The sequence below is a fragment of the Grus americana genome, chromosome 1 (assembly GCF_028858705.1).
Source record: "Grus americana isolate bGruAme1 chromosome 1, bGruAme1.mat, whole genome shotgun sequence".
In the NCBI taxonomy this organism is placed as follows: Eukaryota; Metazoa; Chordata; class Aves; order Gruiformes; family Gruidae; genus Grus; species Grus americana.
The window spans coordinates 81,685,526-81,700,270 of NC_072852.1; the positions used below are offsets into that span (position 1 = coordinate 81,685,526).

Sequence of the window (14,745 nt, forward strand, 5' to 3'; positions counted from 1 at the left end):
AATTCTGTATCCTAAAACCTACATGCAATTATGCAGCTATAATAATTTTAGTATGTTCCCTGATTTTCAGGAGAAATTATATTTGGAATTCAGTGCTGCAAGGTCTTGAAAGTTTGTGCAGTTGAAATGCCTTAATTTCTCAAGCAATGTCTTCTCTTTAGGAGCAATTGAGATTATAAAGCAAACGCAAGCAGAATTTTAATGTCTCTCTTCAGCCTGAAGAAAGGCATCACAGAGTGCAGATCTAGTTCATAGAATCATAGAATGGTTTGGGTTGGAAGGGACCTCAAAGATCATCTAGTTCCAACCCCCCTGCCATGGGCAGGGACACCCTCCACTAGACCACGTTGCCCAAAGCCCCATCCAGCCTGGCCTTGAACACTTCCAGGGAGGGGGCCTCCACAACCTCTCTGGGCAACCTGTTCCAGTGTCTCACCACCCTCACAGTAAAGAATTTCTTTCTAACATCTAATCTAAATCTACCCTCCTTTTGTTTAAACCCTTTACCCCTTGTCCTGTCACTACACTCCCTGATAAACAGTCCCTCTCCATCTTTCTTTCCTGTAGGCCCCAGGAAGTTCTGTTATGAAGTATTCTTCTGAGTTTAAATTTAGACTTTTTAACTCTTAGTCATATAAAAATGCAATGTTATTCAAAGTGTGTTTTTTTGTTAAGCCCTGCTTTGGCAGTGAACATGCACTTCACCATATTGGTTGTTTTGACCATTTCAAACAAAGAGACAATTTCATAAGACACTTATGTATTACTGCATTACATTGGATGTTTATTCATGTGGTAGCAAATAGACAAGCAGAAAGGCAACTAGCTGGATTTTAGATCAACTTTTGATATATCTTTACATTTTAGGTGTAAGTTGGTTTTAAAATGTGTTTTCCTTTGTTACATGATTTTAAAAATTATGGGGAGAAACAAAAAATTAAAAAGCACTTTCATTGCAAATTGATGTGACAATTCTGGCTGCAGTGTTTTGTGGGAGAATCCTATGACAAAATGTGCTTGTCATCAATATTGGGTGAGATGAAAAGTACAATTTGACTTGGAGCATATGGTTAATCAGTTTGTTTATTTAATATATTTGATCAGGTTGTCATGATGTGTGAAGCATCTGAACATTATCTGTGGTAGAGATCAATACATGAACATTGCAAAATTTTCATTTTCTGGTTAAGATTTTATAAATTGAGTTATACCTGGTTGTGTCTTTAACAGAAAATTCACTGGTGACTGAGCCCTGAACATTTCCTTCAGAATTTGACAGAGAATGGTTGGTAGAGCACTGTACAAAGAGAATCCTGAGCCACATGGTCTGCAGCTCCTACTCCAAAAAAGAGCATACTGACGGTCTTGGTGCACATCGCCATTTCCAGTGTAAGTCGTGGAGAAAGGGTATAAAACACATCACAGTAATCTACAGGTTGAGGAACTAAGTTCCTCCTCTGATAGATGTGTGCCTTTGTTTCCTAATGAAATGAGTCAGACCTGAGGCTTTTCCATTTCAGGGTCAGATCCATGAAGATTACCCTAAGATAATGAGCACATCACGAGACATACATTATTTATCTATGATATCGCCATTCATCTTTTGATACAATATAGAGTATCTTGGTTCCTTTCTCCTAGTTCCTTTCCTTTTGGTGTTAAAAACCTGGAAAAGAATACCTGTCAAGAGCCCTTGGGGTCTCATCATTCTTAGTTGAAATTCTTAGCAATAGTTAAACTACGTGCAAGATTCAGCCATGTGATGAATTAGGGAAGTACAATTTGCTGATAAAAGTCGGCTTGTTCAAATTCAAAGTACATCATGCAGTGGATACATCTCCAGAATTTGTATTGCTTTACATGTAAGCATAGAACTGCCCTTAAATCATACCTAATCCTAATTTTTCTAGCTAAAATAGAAGGAATTTCTTTTGTGTTATTTCAACTGCCTAAATAAGCCCACTCCTTTAAAATGTTCTTATCCTGTGTCAGTCTCTCTTCTATTACACATAAATTAGCATACAAGGTCAATCAAATACTATAAGCAAGGTTTTTTTTAAACTTCAGTTTTCTAAGCTGCAGTGCTGATCAATGTGGGCTAAAATATAATTTTAGAGAGGTCTTTTCCTCTGAAACCAACCTGCTCAACTGTAATGAGGTATTCATGTAGCCTTACAACCTCATCACTATAGTCTTTGAACATTGAGTGAATCTTACTAGTTTTAAAATGCTACATAGACATGACAATCAGTTTTATTTTTTATTGTTACCTTTTATAACATTTACATTTGTCTGGGAAATAGAAACTTCTTACAGCAAGTGAAGAAAGTGAGAAACTCTGAGACGTCAACAAGTTTAAAACAGGAAGAACAATCCTGGTTACTGTTGAAAATGTTTGCTTTGCTAAGCAAACTTCCTGAGTAAGGTAAGGCAAGGAAATACCTTGCTACCGTGTTGACCTAGTCACTTGATTTATATTCAGGAGGAGCACTTTTATGAATAGACTATACAGGATGAGGAAACAAAAAAAAAAAGGGATTTTTATTATAAATCTAACTTATAGACCTTTCAAAACATTTTGTGTATTCCTATGCAACGTATATTAAATGACTGTCCCTATTTTAAAAAACTACTGATGTAAACGATAAATATGAGTAGGCAAGAAAAAGCAAGTCAAGGTGGACAACGCAGATTGATGCTAATGGCAAGGTGGGAACAAATGTTAGCTGCATTTGTGTTTTCCTTAGCCAATAACAGAATGGATTTGCCAATGCATTGCAGAGCAAGTAACTTTATAAAAGCAGTTGAAGTCTGAAGGTGCTTCTGGGGGGGCTTGAAAAACATTTGAAGTGATTGGTATCAGAAGAGTGAAGTGAGAAGTGGGGTAAAAGTAAAGCAAAAAGATTGACCAGATGTTTGGGTATGAGTTAATGGAATTCAATAGTTCTGAGGACTTGGGTTCTTTGGGGTGTTTTTCTTTGAAGAAGTAAGGAGTGCTGGCTAAATTGTTTTGTCTCATTAGGGATAAATGGGGGAAAAAAGTAAATCTAGAACTTACTTGGAGAAAAATTGACAGGTTTTATAGAAACAATGAGATCTCAGGCAATTAAAGGATGATTAGAGTTAAATGATTTCATGATACTATAAAACTTTGGTCAGTATTACTGATTACACTTACACTTAATCTTCTCAGGTTAGTTCAAAGTCAGGGGAAAAGACAGATACGGCTGCTGTGAATCTGCTCTCTTAAATTAGGGAAAGTGTATACTGTTTGTTAGGCATCAGTCTGGGTCAGATTATGAACCAAAATGTGCTCGAACATCTCTGAGCATGCAGTGGGAGCTGTGACCGTGTACTTCTTACCGAAAGAGAGAGAATTCTATTTCATCTATTGAGAATTAAGTTACAGCTGAAAGATTCTGAAACCATCAGTGAAAAAATTATCTTTGGTTCTGTAAAAGAAATAAGCTGGTATATACAATTCATTTTTAAAAAGCTATTTGTTCCAAAACAAGTATGGTGGCAGTATTTTACAAATTACCTTTGACAGTAGTATACTTTATGAATTGTCTTGACATGGTTGTTCTTCTCCTTATGGGCTTATACTGACCTCTCCTACTGCTGCAACGCCCTGCTGTGAAAGCAACAGTACAACAGCAGAGGAAGATGAGAGAAGAGCAAAGAACAACAGGAATCAACCAGACACCCAAAGCTGCATCTTCCCAAGCAGGTGCCTCATTATCTGAAGTATAATTCCTACCACTGTAGCCTTTGGTTTCATTTAAGTGTTGCTTACTGCTGTTCAGACGAGGAGGAGTGGGCATGTGGGATAATACCTCGGCAGACTTGGATATCAAAATTGAGTGTACAGTCTTCTTGTCTGAGCTGGTGGTTGACCTAGGGCTTACTGAAGTTGTGCTTGTCCTCTTAGCAAAATGATCATCTGGTGGAAAACTTTCTGCCCTGGAATAAGTAGTAACTTCAGTTTTTTGGACCATCAGGCTTGTACTGGAGGTGTAAGTGTTTGCTGTTAAGCCGTGGCTAGTTGTAGAAGATGCAGCTTGGAGCAGAAGAGAACTTGATGTAGCATTTTGATGCTGGCATCTTTCCCACTCAGTGATCTTGGTGCTGTTTTGCCTTTCATATTTACTCGGTGAGGAGTGAGCATTTGGCTCTTTGGAAGTCAGTTTTTCAAAAATAAGAAGATCTGGATCAATCCCTATTAGATCATAAACAATGTGAGTTTATGTGATAAAAGCTCATCTGCACTCCCACAAATGGAGCACATGGAGACAATGTCAGGTTGAGGAGCCCGAATAATACCCGTTAACACCTTTTGGACCGGGGGTGTCGCTGTCTAGGGTTATGGGACACCTTATTGGATGCAAGGGAAGTGCATTTTGGGATTGCATAGGATTTACTATGGGATGCTAAAGGGAAGGAACCAAAGGTGAGGAAAGGGAGGGACCTAGGCTACTGGGGAGTAGGGGAGTCCCGGCAAGCTGTGCGCGTGTGTGCATGTGCGTGGCTGCGCCCTCAGGGGCTCATACATCTGGGTGACAGCAAATGGGGAGACGGGTCCAGACTGGGCAGAGAGAGCATCTGAGCCCAGCTGCCGGCGAGATTTGCATTGTACATGTGTGCGTATATCTATTTTCACTAGCAGATCTCCATCCTGTGCAGCCAGAAAAAGCAGGATGTGGCTCTTGGTGCTGCCTGTGTTTGTGTGTCTGCTTTATGTGTTTGTCTGTGTTACCTGTGTGGCTGGCTGTGTATATATGTATACTCGTGGTATGTATGTGTGCTCTTTGTACATGTGCCTAATGGGAATACGTTTTCAGCCTTGCTACTGCTTGGGTCTGGGGACATGGAGCAGTGGGCAGCCTTGCCTCTCAGTCTCTCAGATCTGGTGCGGTATTTTCCCCAAGCATAGTATTGATTAGGTACTCAGAGCATAAATCTTGAGAGCAGGTTATTTTCAAGGTCCTTTCTCATATACTCATATAGTGGAAGAAAGGGGGGAAGTAGTTTCAGGTGTAGGTACATTAATGAAAAAGAAAAAAAGTCTTACGGTATTTTAGCATTGCATGTTACTTCAGAAGATCTTCTAGCACAGCAAATGACCTAGTATAATTTTAACCTTTCCTATAGTTGCTATGTTTTCAGCCTTTATAAATGAAATGCTTAATTACCTGTTGTGATGTTGTACAAAATGGCATTGATTCTAGCCTTTAGTATGCAACTTTCCAATGCTGGGCAAGACAAGTGCAGGCAATTCATATTCTTATAAATGGCTCCATGGTAGAACACTGCTAGATTGCAGGAAACTGTAATACAAAAAGAATAAAGTTGAGCTTATCAGCATAATGACCATTGCATTTTGCATGTTATGTTATTTAACATTAGAAGATCATTAACACTGGGCAGCTCCATAGTACTTTAAATCTGTGGTTCTCTCATTATCATACAAACTAATTAAACATCCAGTCAGAAAAGCAGAAGTACTTATATTCTTATTTTACATCTGGAGAAAAGGAATAGAATAGCCATCTGAATTCTAAATGGGTCTCTGATTAAATAGAATGGTATGCTTTAGCTTGTAGTCCTCCTACCAGTTGTCTTCCTTCATGTCTCAGATGCAGTGAGTGGACCATTTCTAAAAGTAAAGTTATCAAAGAAGACAACTTTGAGGTGTTTGCTCTTGTGTAATATATCTGTCTACTTGAAAATGGACAGAAACCATTCATTTCACCTAGACTATTTAAAAAACATCCTGAACTACAATAAATAAGTGACATCCTGCCCTGCTGCCAGTTCCCATTCGTTTTCCTTGTTTGCCTTTGGGCTATTGTATTTCTGTGAATAGAGTAGTTTAGACAATTCTTCATTTATGTTTGGAGGTTCAGTTTTATCGTCCCACATGAGAAATCAAGGCCAAAGTAATAATGAAAAATACCTGAACAACTTGTCACTCAAACCTGATTTTCAAAAGTATATAGATGCACCAATCCTAGGTTTAGATTGAAAATATATGCTAAAATACTTGTGGTTGGAGTCACAGTATATAAAAAGCAGGAAAGATTCTTCTTCCAGAGCCTCACGGTACATCAAAATCTCAAGTCAAAAGTTAAATTTATTTTATTATATGAATGTGCTGGGCACAGGATCAATGTTAGTTTTTCTTTTAGTTGTACAATGTTTTGGTGTTTTTATTTATTTCATTTTACCTGCCTTGAATGTAACCTCCATACCTGAACTAATATGGCTACCTGCAATTAAAAATGTATTGGCAGGGCAGGGCTTTATAAATGTATTCTGTTTACTTAGGTATTTATTCCAAACATTTTTCTCACATTTGTAAGTAATGAAAATAATTTGTAATACTTCTGCATTGAGCGACAGAAAACATCATGCAACTCTTTCCATTTTATGTGTAACTAAAAAAAAAATAAAATCCCTTACCTATCTACAAATAAAAAAGGAAGAAAATACACTAAACCTGTCTTTTCTGTATTATTTGTATTTTTTCATCTAGTAGCCTTGATACTGCATCATAGACTTAACACAGTAAACACATGCCTTGAAAATGTTTTTCTGTGATAATGAACTTATCTGCCCTAAGACAGAAGCATTTATTTCCAAAAAATGTATACAATTCATTAAATAAACATTTGCAATGAAAATGCACTCTGTCCATCTGAACAACAGACATTCGGCAGCTCCATGGAAGAAAAATTCATGACAGAAGTGCTGTTACAGAATTTATATTGTCTTGTGTTTTTTAGCTACTTACTTATAACGATCAAGATTTTCTGCCGGGCTGAAACGAAAACAGTAATATTTGCAAGTAAAACTGGGGTCCTAAACTCTGATGATAGCAAGGTAAAGATATGATTTGTCATCAAAGCTAAATGAAAGATGATAATCAGCATTTTTTCTTTCACTGATATAATTTGCATGTCCTGTATATACCTCTAGTTAGGCTTCATCAGTTTCCAGTTCTCTGTCATAGGACCCTGAGCTTAGAGTAGGTATTTATGAAAGTGAGACTGGTACAAAGAAGGTTCTGATTACAAAAACAGTGGAAGAACATAACTTGTGGAAGACAGAATGATAATCTTACAGGGATTGTAGAAAGCTCTGGCTTCGTTATATTTATACACATTTATATATTGGTTTATGTTTTTCTTTAAAAGATTAGAAACATTTTGTAGTGTTAGAGAAGCATATTTAGCCAGTACATAACTATTGTGATATATTTCCTGAGGACTACAGGCATTTCTACAGGTGATACATAAAAAAAACCATTGGCTTCTATAGATAAAGGAATTTAAAATCCAGTGACTATTTTTAAGAAAATAATTCTGAATATAGAATTATTTCTAGGCATCAGTAAACATTTTGCATCGTTTTTAGCATAAGTTAACCCTTTAAAAGACAAAGCCCTTCAGATATTCCTGTGAAATATTGATGTAGTGCTTGCTTTTCTGTGATATCTTTTGTTCAAGGATTCTTAAACATTCTGCAAACACTAACAATGCAGTATTAGTGAGTCATTGTTTGAAAAATCCCAATTTTCAGATATTTGTTCACATTGATGATTTTTTTTCCATCAGAAAACTGTTCTTCACTTGCATCACATGTAGCAGTACGTGCCCTTTCCTCAGACCCAGGTACACAGTGCTCTGGATTTTGTCAAAGAATGGATGTTTTGTGCTAACAGTATATTTTATGTTTGTTTTTCAGTGTGATACATGAAAGCTATGCAGGCTTCTGATATAGAAACTATCTTATTTAAGAATATATAAACTACCTGAAAATACATGTATTTGTTTGAAGGGAGGAGTGAGATCTTTGAAAGCTTTCCAATCTTCCCAGTTTGTGCAAAGTTCTGTTGTCATTAGAAACTCTGGTTTTTAGCACAACATAATTATAAATGTGTTTCATTTTAATGATTACTTTGCATGCTTTATGAAAACATCATTAAATAGTAGAAAAAAAATCTCATCTGAAGAAGTTGGCTTCTGTGGGTATATTTTCTTTGGGATCTGTGCTGGATTTCATTGCATAAAATCAGGTAAGGAAAATAAGTCACAAGCCTATTTTTTTTGTAAGGAAGGATAGTTCTTTGGTCACGAAAAATACTATAAAGCATGCTATAAGATATTTTGCATTGGTTTGAGGAGATATAAACAACATGTTTTATTTCTTGTTTTTAAATTATTTAAAATTTTCTTTTTATCTTGTAAGATTAGCTTTCAGTAACTGCGCTATTACTGAGAATCCAACAAAGAAAATTCTCTTATCAAACTTCTTATCCACATTTCTTGACATCTTAATTAGGATATTTATTGGCAGTAGTGTTTGTGGTAGTGGCTACATCTGTCTCTTTGGGATTATAAGGAAACCACAAGCTGATTTAAAGCTTATCTTTGAAATACCATCTAATGTCTATTTTAGTTAAGATTGTAAAAAAACCTTGTGCTTGACTATGTAACATTATAAAAAAGAGATTCCACGTTACCTTTACTTATCTCTGTAAGGTATCCAGTCCCATGTTCTACGAGAAAAAGTTTGTTGTCCAAATAGCAAAAACATTGGTGAAATGTATATAATTGTTCTTTCCTCATAATATTTAAGACAGAAGTTGACTCCTCCCAGGAATGCTCCTGGCAGTTACATTAGTTATGTCAAGGTCATATTTTTGCTCATAATTCAAAATTTCATCAACATTTATATTGACTGTTTTTATTAACTGGTACTTCACTTTCATCCACCATATCCAAAAACGTTTCAAGTCCTGTGAGTTTTGCAGTCAAATTTAGGCACTGCAGACACACACTTCACATACACTCCTAACATACACTCCTATAGTGAACCAAAGCAGTGTGAAACAGAGAAAGTATTGTCTTGGGCTTAAGACAAGCAATGATTTTTCTTATTTTTATACTGAATCTGACTTTACAAGGGGTTGCCAGCTGAATAACTGCTATTATTTATTGCTATAACGTTATTGTTCATAGCAACATTATGCCTGGCTTGCACCAGAAACATGGTGTAAACACAGAACAAGAGATTGCTCTCTTCAAGAAAATGAATATTCTTGTATTTCAGAGGAGGACAAATTGTATGTTCCCTCCCCTTTCTCCCTCACCATGTCCTAGACTAGTACCAGACTCCATGAAGAAGAGTCTTGCTGGAATCAGTGTCACTGATTTTTCTCTACGGGAGTAGATGGTAATGGATACTGAAGAATTATTGTTTTAATGTTGGCATTGCTCACAAGCTTTGTAACAGAGATCTAAAATTTCAAAGCAGAGCTTAACATTTTCATATGTTTCTAGTGGTCTTCTAAAAAATTCAGGTTATCAAATTCCTTTCTATCAGACTGAAGATGGGGGAACAGTTACAATGTGCCTCTGCTTTCCTGCCTCAAAAAATACATATATCCTTTTCTTTTTGTTTTTGGTTGGTTTTTTGGTTTTGGGGTTTTTGGGGGAGTTTTGTCTTTTTTTTTTTTCATTATTTCTTCTTCAGATAAAGGAATTTTTATATGAAAATAACCCAAAACGTTTTTCCTCATATGTTGTGATGTAAATTTTAATGTATGCCACAATCTTGGTAATAAACACTCACCATTCCTCAGAAGGCAGCAGGTTTTACTGCACTGTTGGGGTGAGACTTCTGCATAAATCTTCAGCACCTGGGCTCCCCTCTTCTGCGATTCCTGCAGGTCAATCAGAAGACCTGGGAAGCGCCGGATCCAGCAGTTCTTGTAAAAGGTAGTGGGCGAGCAGAGAGAGTCTGACTCCACGGCCAAACCCAGAACCAACAGCACTTCTGCTATTGCCACCAGCAGAACCATTTCTTCAATGTAACGGGCTTAGTCAGCGCGCTTTCTTCTCCATGGATGCACTAAAGTGTGGACCAGCGTTTCAAGAGACAATCCCTTGAGTGGTGAGGATACTGCCGATTCTGCCAGGGCGATGAGCCAGGGGATGCTTTTTCCAAACAATTCCCATGATGCTGTTTGGTCAGCTGCTGGAAGGAAGCAGTCATTTTATGAGCTACATCCGATTATAATAGTTCTTATTGTTGTTCTCTAACTTATTTATTTGGAGACAGATTTTGAAAGACAAGAGGCACAGGTTGTTTTTAGTCATTCGGAGAACTTGCTTCTTTGGTCCCCAGTTTGCGTCTCTTGTCCTTCAAAGACCAAACTAGGCTGGCAGCCTTAACGCGTGGTGAATAACAGTAAGCTCAGCGTTTTGTTTCAGCTCAGCTCTGAAAGCACGCGGTACAGTCACCTGAGAGCAGGTAGGTCTGCCACTTTGTTCAGGCACACTATTACACTCAACACAGAAGAAACAGCTCAGTTTAGTTTCTTAACAATTTTTGAAATATCTGGTGGCTGCAAACATAGTTTTCTTCTTTACTAACAAACTGAACTATCTAATTCTGTCTGCCAGCCAGTGGGGGAAATTTGTTCCCCTTCCCTGCACTGGTTGGTTGCAAGAATAATACGATTTTATTTGCAAAGGTCTAGGAACAGACGAATATGACTGGAGAAGGCTGTAACCTACATTCATCTCCGGACCAGACAGGTAATTGAAGTCCTGTCCCTAATAAGTTCAAGAATATTGAGCAATCTGTATGGGTTTTTCTGCTTCTGTTTAAGCTTGGAGAAGGTCTGTGAAAGTGAAAGAAAGAAAGAAAATATAGTTGGCGTGTAGGGAGGCCATTTTTCAAGCACCTGGTCTGAAACCTGAAACTCCCAAGTGTTTTTTTTTTTCTTAAAAGGACCCAGTTTGATCCCTGATTCCCACTTCTGTATGCCTTTCATACACAAAGGCTTTAAAATATTACAATACATGAGTTGATTTAAACTCCATGGACTAGTGATATAGTGAAGTTGAGAGAATTAGGTAGAAATAACGTTGTCTGCAATAAACATTGTGTGTTGAATATATACAAATATTTTAGACTGCATTTTTTTTACCTTCAAGATTAGAATCACGGAATTTCCCTAGTTCTACATGAAGTATAGATCAGTTACATGGAGAGAGGGAAGCCTCAAACTCATTTTAATTCTTTAGCCATTATAGCTGGTGTTTGTTTTGCAAAACAAGGCCCCCAGACTGGAAATGAGCCAACACGCATACAATTTTGTTCCTTACAGAGCTCCTTAGAAAATAATAAAGCTCAGAGCAGGTTAACTCCTGTTGATCCAGTAGCAAGACCAAGGCATTTATTTATTTCAGTGGAACTACTGGCTATAATTAGGAAGATTCCAATCAAATGTCTGTTTTTATGCAGACTGTATGTCTGTTGTGGGGAATACATGAATTAAATTGTAAAGAAGAGCATCAGTGGGTAATTCTTTAAGCTTTTGTCCTGAAAAACAGCTCTTGGTACTTGGGTTGTTTTATTTAGTTTAGGTAGTTTGGTGTGCTTTAGTTCTTATTTTCATCTCTGTGAAAATTACTACTTAAAAACCTTAAATACGTTTCACTACTCCGGTTAGTTTTGTGCAGTGGACTGCACAGGGATGTTTTTAGGCATTTATCTACCATTGCCATAAGCATTATTGACAGTGTATTTTTCTAAAATTTTTGTTTCAGCTTTCCAAATATTCCAAAGCATCACTTGATATGGGACACACTCAGAATTTTGAAAGATATGCCTGTATTTTGGCATTACCTCCAGCATTCAGTATGAATTTTGGTTCTATTTTGTTTTGTAAAACTTGCATGCAAAAATGTTGATTCCTGATTGCTTTCCTCACTCCTACCATTCCCATATCTCCAAGAAGAGAAATCCAGAAGATTCTAAACAATGTGGGGAAGCATTTAACAAGGAGATTAAACTGATACAAAACAAGTACTTATATCGGGTAAAGCTGAATATGTCTTTAGTCCATTTAAATAAATAGAATTATTTGTATGAGCAAAAAATTAGATGTAATAGGTAGCTTTAATGGTATATGTATTTGTAGTTACATAAAGATTACGCTGTCTCAGTTCCTCTCGTTTTGTATGTTTGGTGCCTTGCAAAGTGTATGGGTAGATAATAAACACATTTACTTCTTGCTTTTTAGGAAAAAAATAATAATCATAAAGGACCAGCCCTCTGACCTACTTCGGTTAGATGGACCTGAAATCCCACACAATTTCTTTGAATTCAGTGGGGCTCTGTCCAGACATTAAGATAAAGTACGAGACTGGATGTGAGCATGCCTGAGCAGCTGAGCATCTTTCAGACCATTCTGTATGTCTTTCTCTGGCATCATGTTTTGACCAAAGCAACAAATTCTCAAGTACCTGTTAGTTCCATTGAGGCAGTCACCAAACACAGTAAGTGAGAGTACTCACTGTGCATAATATTTAATTATGTATTTGCAAAAAATAGACTTGGGTAACCAGCCCTGTTGTGTACAGATCTATGTTTTCAATGTATATTTAAAATATTTTTTTTTTTGTTTGCCACCATTTACCAATAGACACGTTGCTAGTTTTAGTACTTTCATGTTTTTATTCTGTTCTGCTGTGTGCTTCAACCAAGCAGCCTTTTTTCCTTTTCATTACTTTTCATTCTTTCGCCTTTCTCTGCTTCTGCAGGGAAACATTTTATTTAATTCAAGAGATTGAAATAAATAAGTAAATAAGTGGCTGCTTTAGGCAATTTCCTTTAAAAACTGAAAAATTCTGTCTATTAAATTTCAGAGTCTTCTGCCAGCTTCACCGTAATTTCACTTTGACTTTTCTATGGGAAATGCCTATTTACAATTTAATGCTGAAGTTTTAAATCACAAACATTTTGCAAGAAGAAAATACCCGAGTCTTACCTGCAAACCAGTGACCGACTGTTCCATGTGCTCTGCAAGGAGGGATCAAGAGACTGTTACTGTTAGTATTTAGTATCTGGCCAGTATCAGACCAGCACTTCATGTTATTTATTAATTCTTTTCATCGGTCTTCTCAAATGTCTTCCTGGAAAACAAAAAGGCAGTTGCCCCTTTTCTGTGAGACCATGGATGTCTTTGCAGACCTTTCAGTAAAAGAGATATAATTGTACCGGCCACAAAGGAAGAGAATGATCTTTCTAATGATTCTTTTTATAAACAGAAACAGTACCTGAAGTTTTCCACCTGGGCTGGCACTGATAATGGCACAACCCAAGGGCTTCCTAGCACAAAGGATTCATCATCAGGCATTAACTCTTTTTTTGCCAAATATAAACAAAAGCAGACACTTTTTCCATCTAAAGTAACAGAAATATACTGATATTTGGAACTATATTTACCTTATATGCAATACATGGTTCTAGTACTCAGAATACGTAAAGACCAGAAAAAAGAATCTATATAGCATAGGACAGCAATCCTGAAAAGGACTAAAAATGCCAAGGCTTTGATTCTGTAGTCAGATCAGCGCGTCTAAAACTACACTGCACGTTGGCCACGTTCATGGGTCACCTGTTGTCTCCACTGTCATTGTCCTGTGCTTCTCTGCTGAATGTCTTGAAGTCCCCTCTCAGCCCTAACGCGGGAGGACAGTCAATGTCCCGGGTCAAGCTGGAGCGCAGGCGTCGATGCTTGAACAGTACCTGTGTTAGTTGCTGTGTCCCAGCCAAGGCTAGTGCCTGTCTTTGATAGCTTCTCCTTTCTTCTGCTTTGTCAGTGGCGGTGAAGCCAGTATGATCAGAGAGGGACACATCCCCCACGTAAAGGCAGACCAGACAAGAGAGGACAGTCGGCCCACCTGTCTGCGTCTTCCCTTCCCCAAGTAGGTTGTAGGAGAGAAGCAAGAGATACCCCCCGAGGCCCAGATGTGGCAGCGCAACGCTCCTCCATGCTGCCATGACGATGCAGAAACACGCAGCGAATGCTTGCTGCTGGCACAGACCCAGCCAGTCCCGCGTGTGGGAAGAGACCGGTGCTAACTGTGCAAAACACTTCTCCTCTGCTATAGATAAAGTCAAACCTGTCAGCTTAAATCATCTGTGCTTTAGGTTGTCTGTGGCCGAGCAGCTGAAGGATGACAACTACCAGCTGAGAAGTGAGACCAAAGCCTGCAGTTTCCCAGGCAAGGTATGAACCTGCCTACGGCCTCCCCTGAATATCGGCAAGCTTATTTAATCAAATGTGCGGCATAATGCCATGCAACCTCAGCCCTAATAATCTCTGCTGAAGTCAGCAGAGCTCTGTGCCTGTTTTGCACTCCGTGTGAATAAATGGAATTGCAGGCCTGTGTCAAAATCATCTTTATCTTGTTTTTCTTATATATATACATGTTTTCCCTTTACTACAGCAGTGTTAAGGTCAAAATTTTACCTAAGTAAGTTAAGTATTTTGATAATGCCAGAAAATGTCACTGTAATTCTATTATAGTATAAAAGTTATAAAATACTAATGTAATGAATCATGAAATAGTGAAATGTAAGTACTTTGAAAAAAAAAAAATCTTTTTGACATTATTGAAAACGGCGCTCACTTTCTTCCTCCTTTAAAATTTCCTTGAAGTCAAAACATTCTTGCAAAATGTCTGAAGTCCAACAAAACAGCATTTTTTTGAGAGAACCGTTTTGTCAAAAACAGCTATTAGTGGTCAGATTTTGGTTTGGAGCAATATATCAATTTTTTAATGAATCTGACCTTCTCCAAGGTTTGGGGCAGTTGGGTTCAAGATTCTGGTTTCAATCCCATCCCAGCAACATGGTAAAAAGAGGTGAAATATTACAGTTTCT

At 37.6% G+C, this 14,745-nt stretch overlaps 1 protein-coding gene across 5 annotated transcripts in view; it reads right to left on the reverse strand.

The window, feature by feature from the left end:
- MANSC4 (MANSC domain containing 4) overlaps nt 1-14,745 on the reverse strand; it is a 20,336-nt gene continuing 5,591 nt past the window's right edge. Inside the window, exons 3-7 of one of the 5 annotated variants that reach the window (XM_054837466.1) lie at nt 12,845-12,989; nt 9,637-10,041; nt 5,193-5,327; nt 3,542-4,219; nt 1-1,542 (exon numbers count right to left, since the gene is read on the reverse strand). In XM_054837466.1, the coding sequence (XP_054693441.1) occupies nt 1,538-1,542; nt 3,542-4,219; nt 5,193-5,327; nt 9,637-9,865 (1,047 nt within the window). In that variant the 5' untranslated portion in view covers nt 9,866-10,041; nt 12,845-12,989 and the 3' untranslated portion in view covers nt 1-1,537. Of the gene's footprint in view, nt 4,220-5,192; nt 5,328-9,636; nt 10,042-12,844; nt 13,065-14,745 lie in introns of those variants that run through there. The other 4 variants (XM_054837457.1, XM_054837449.1, XM_054837439.1 and 1 more) reach the window with 4 other exon arrangements.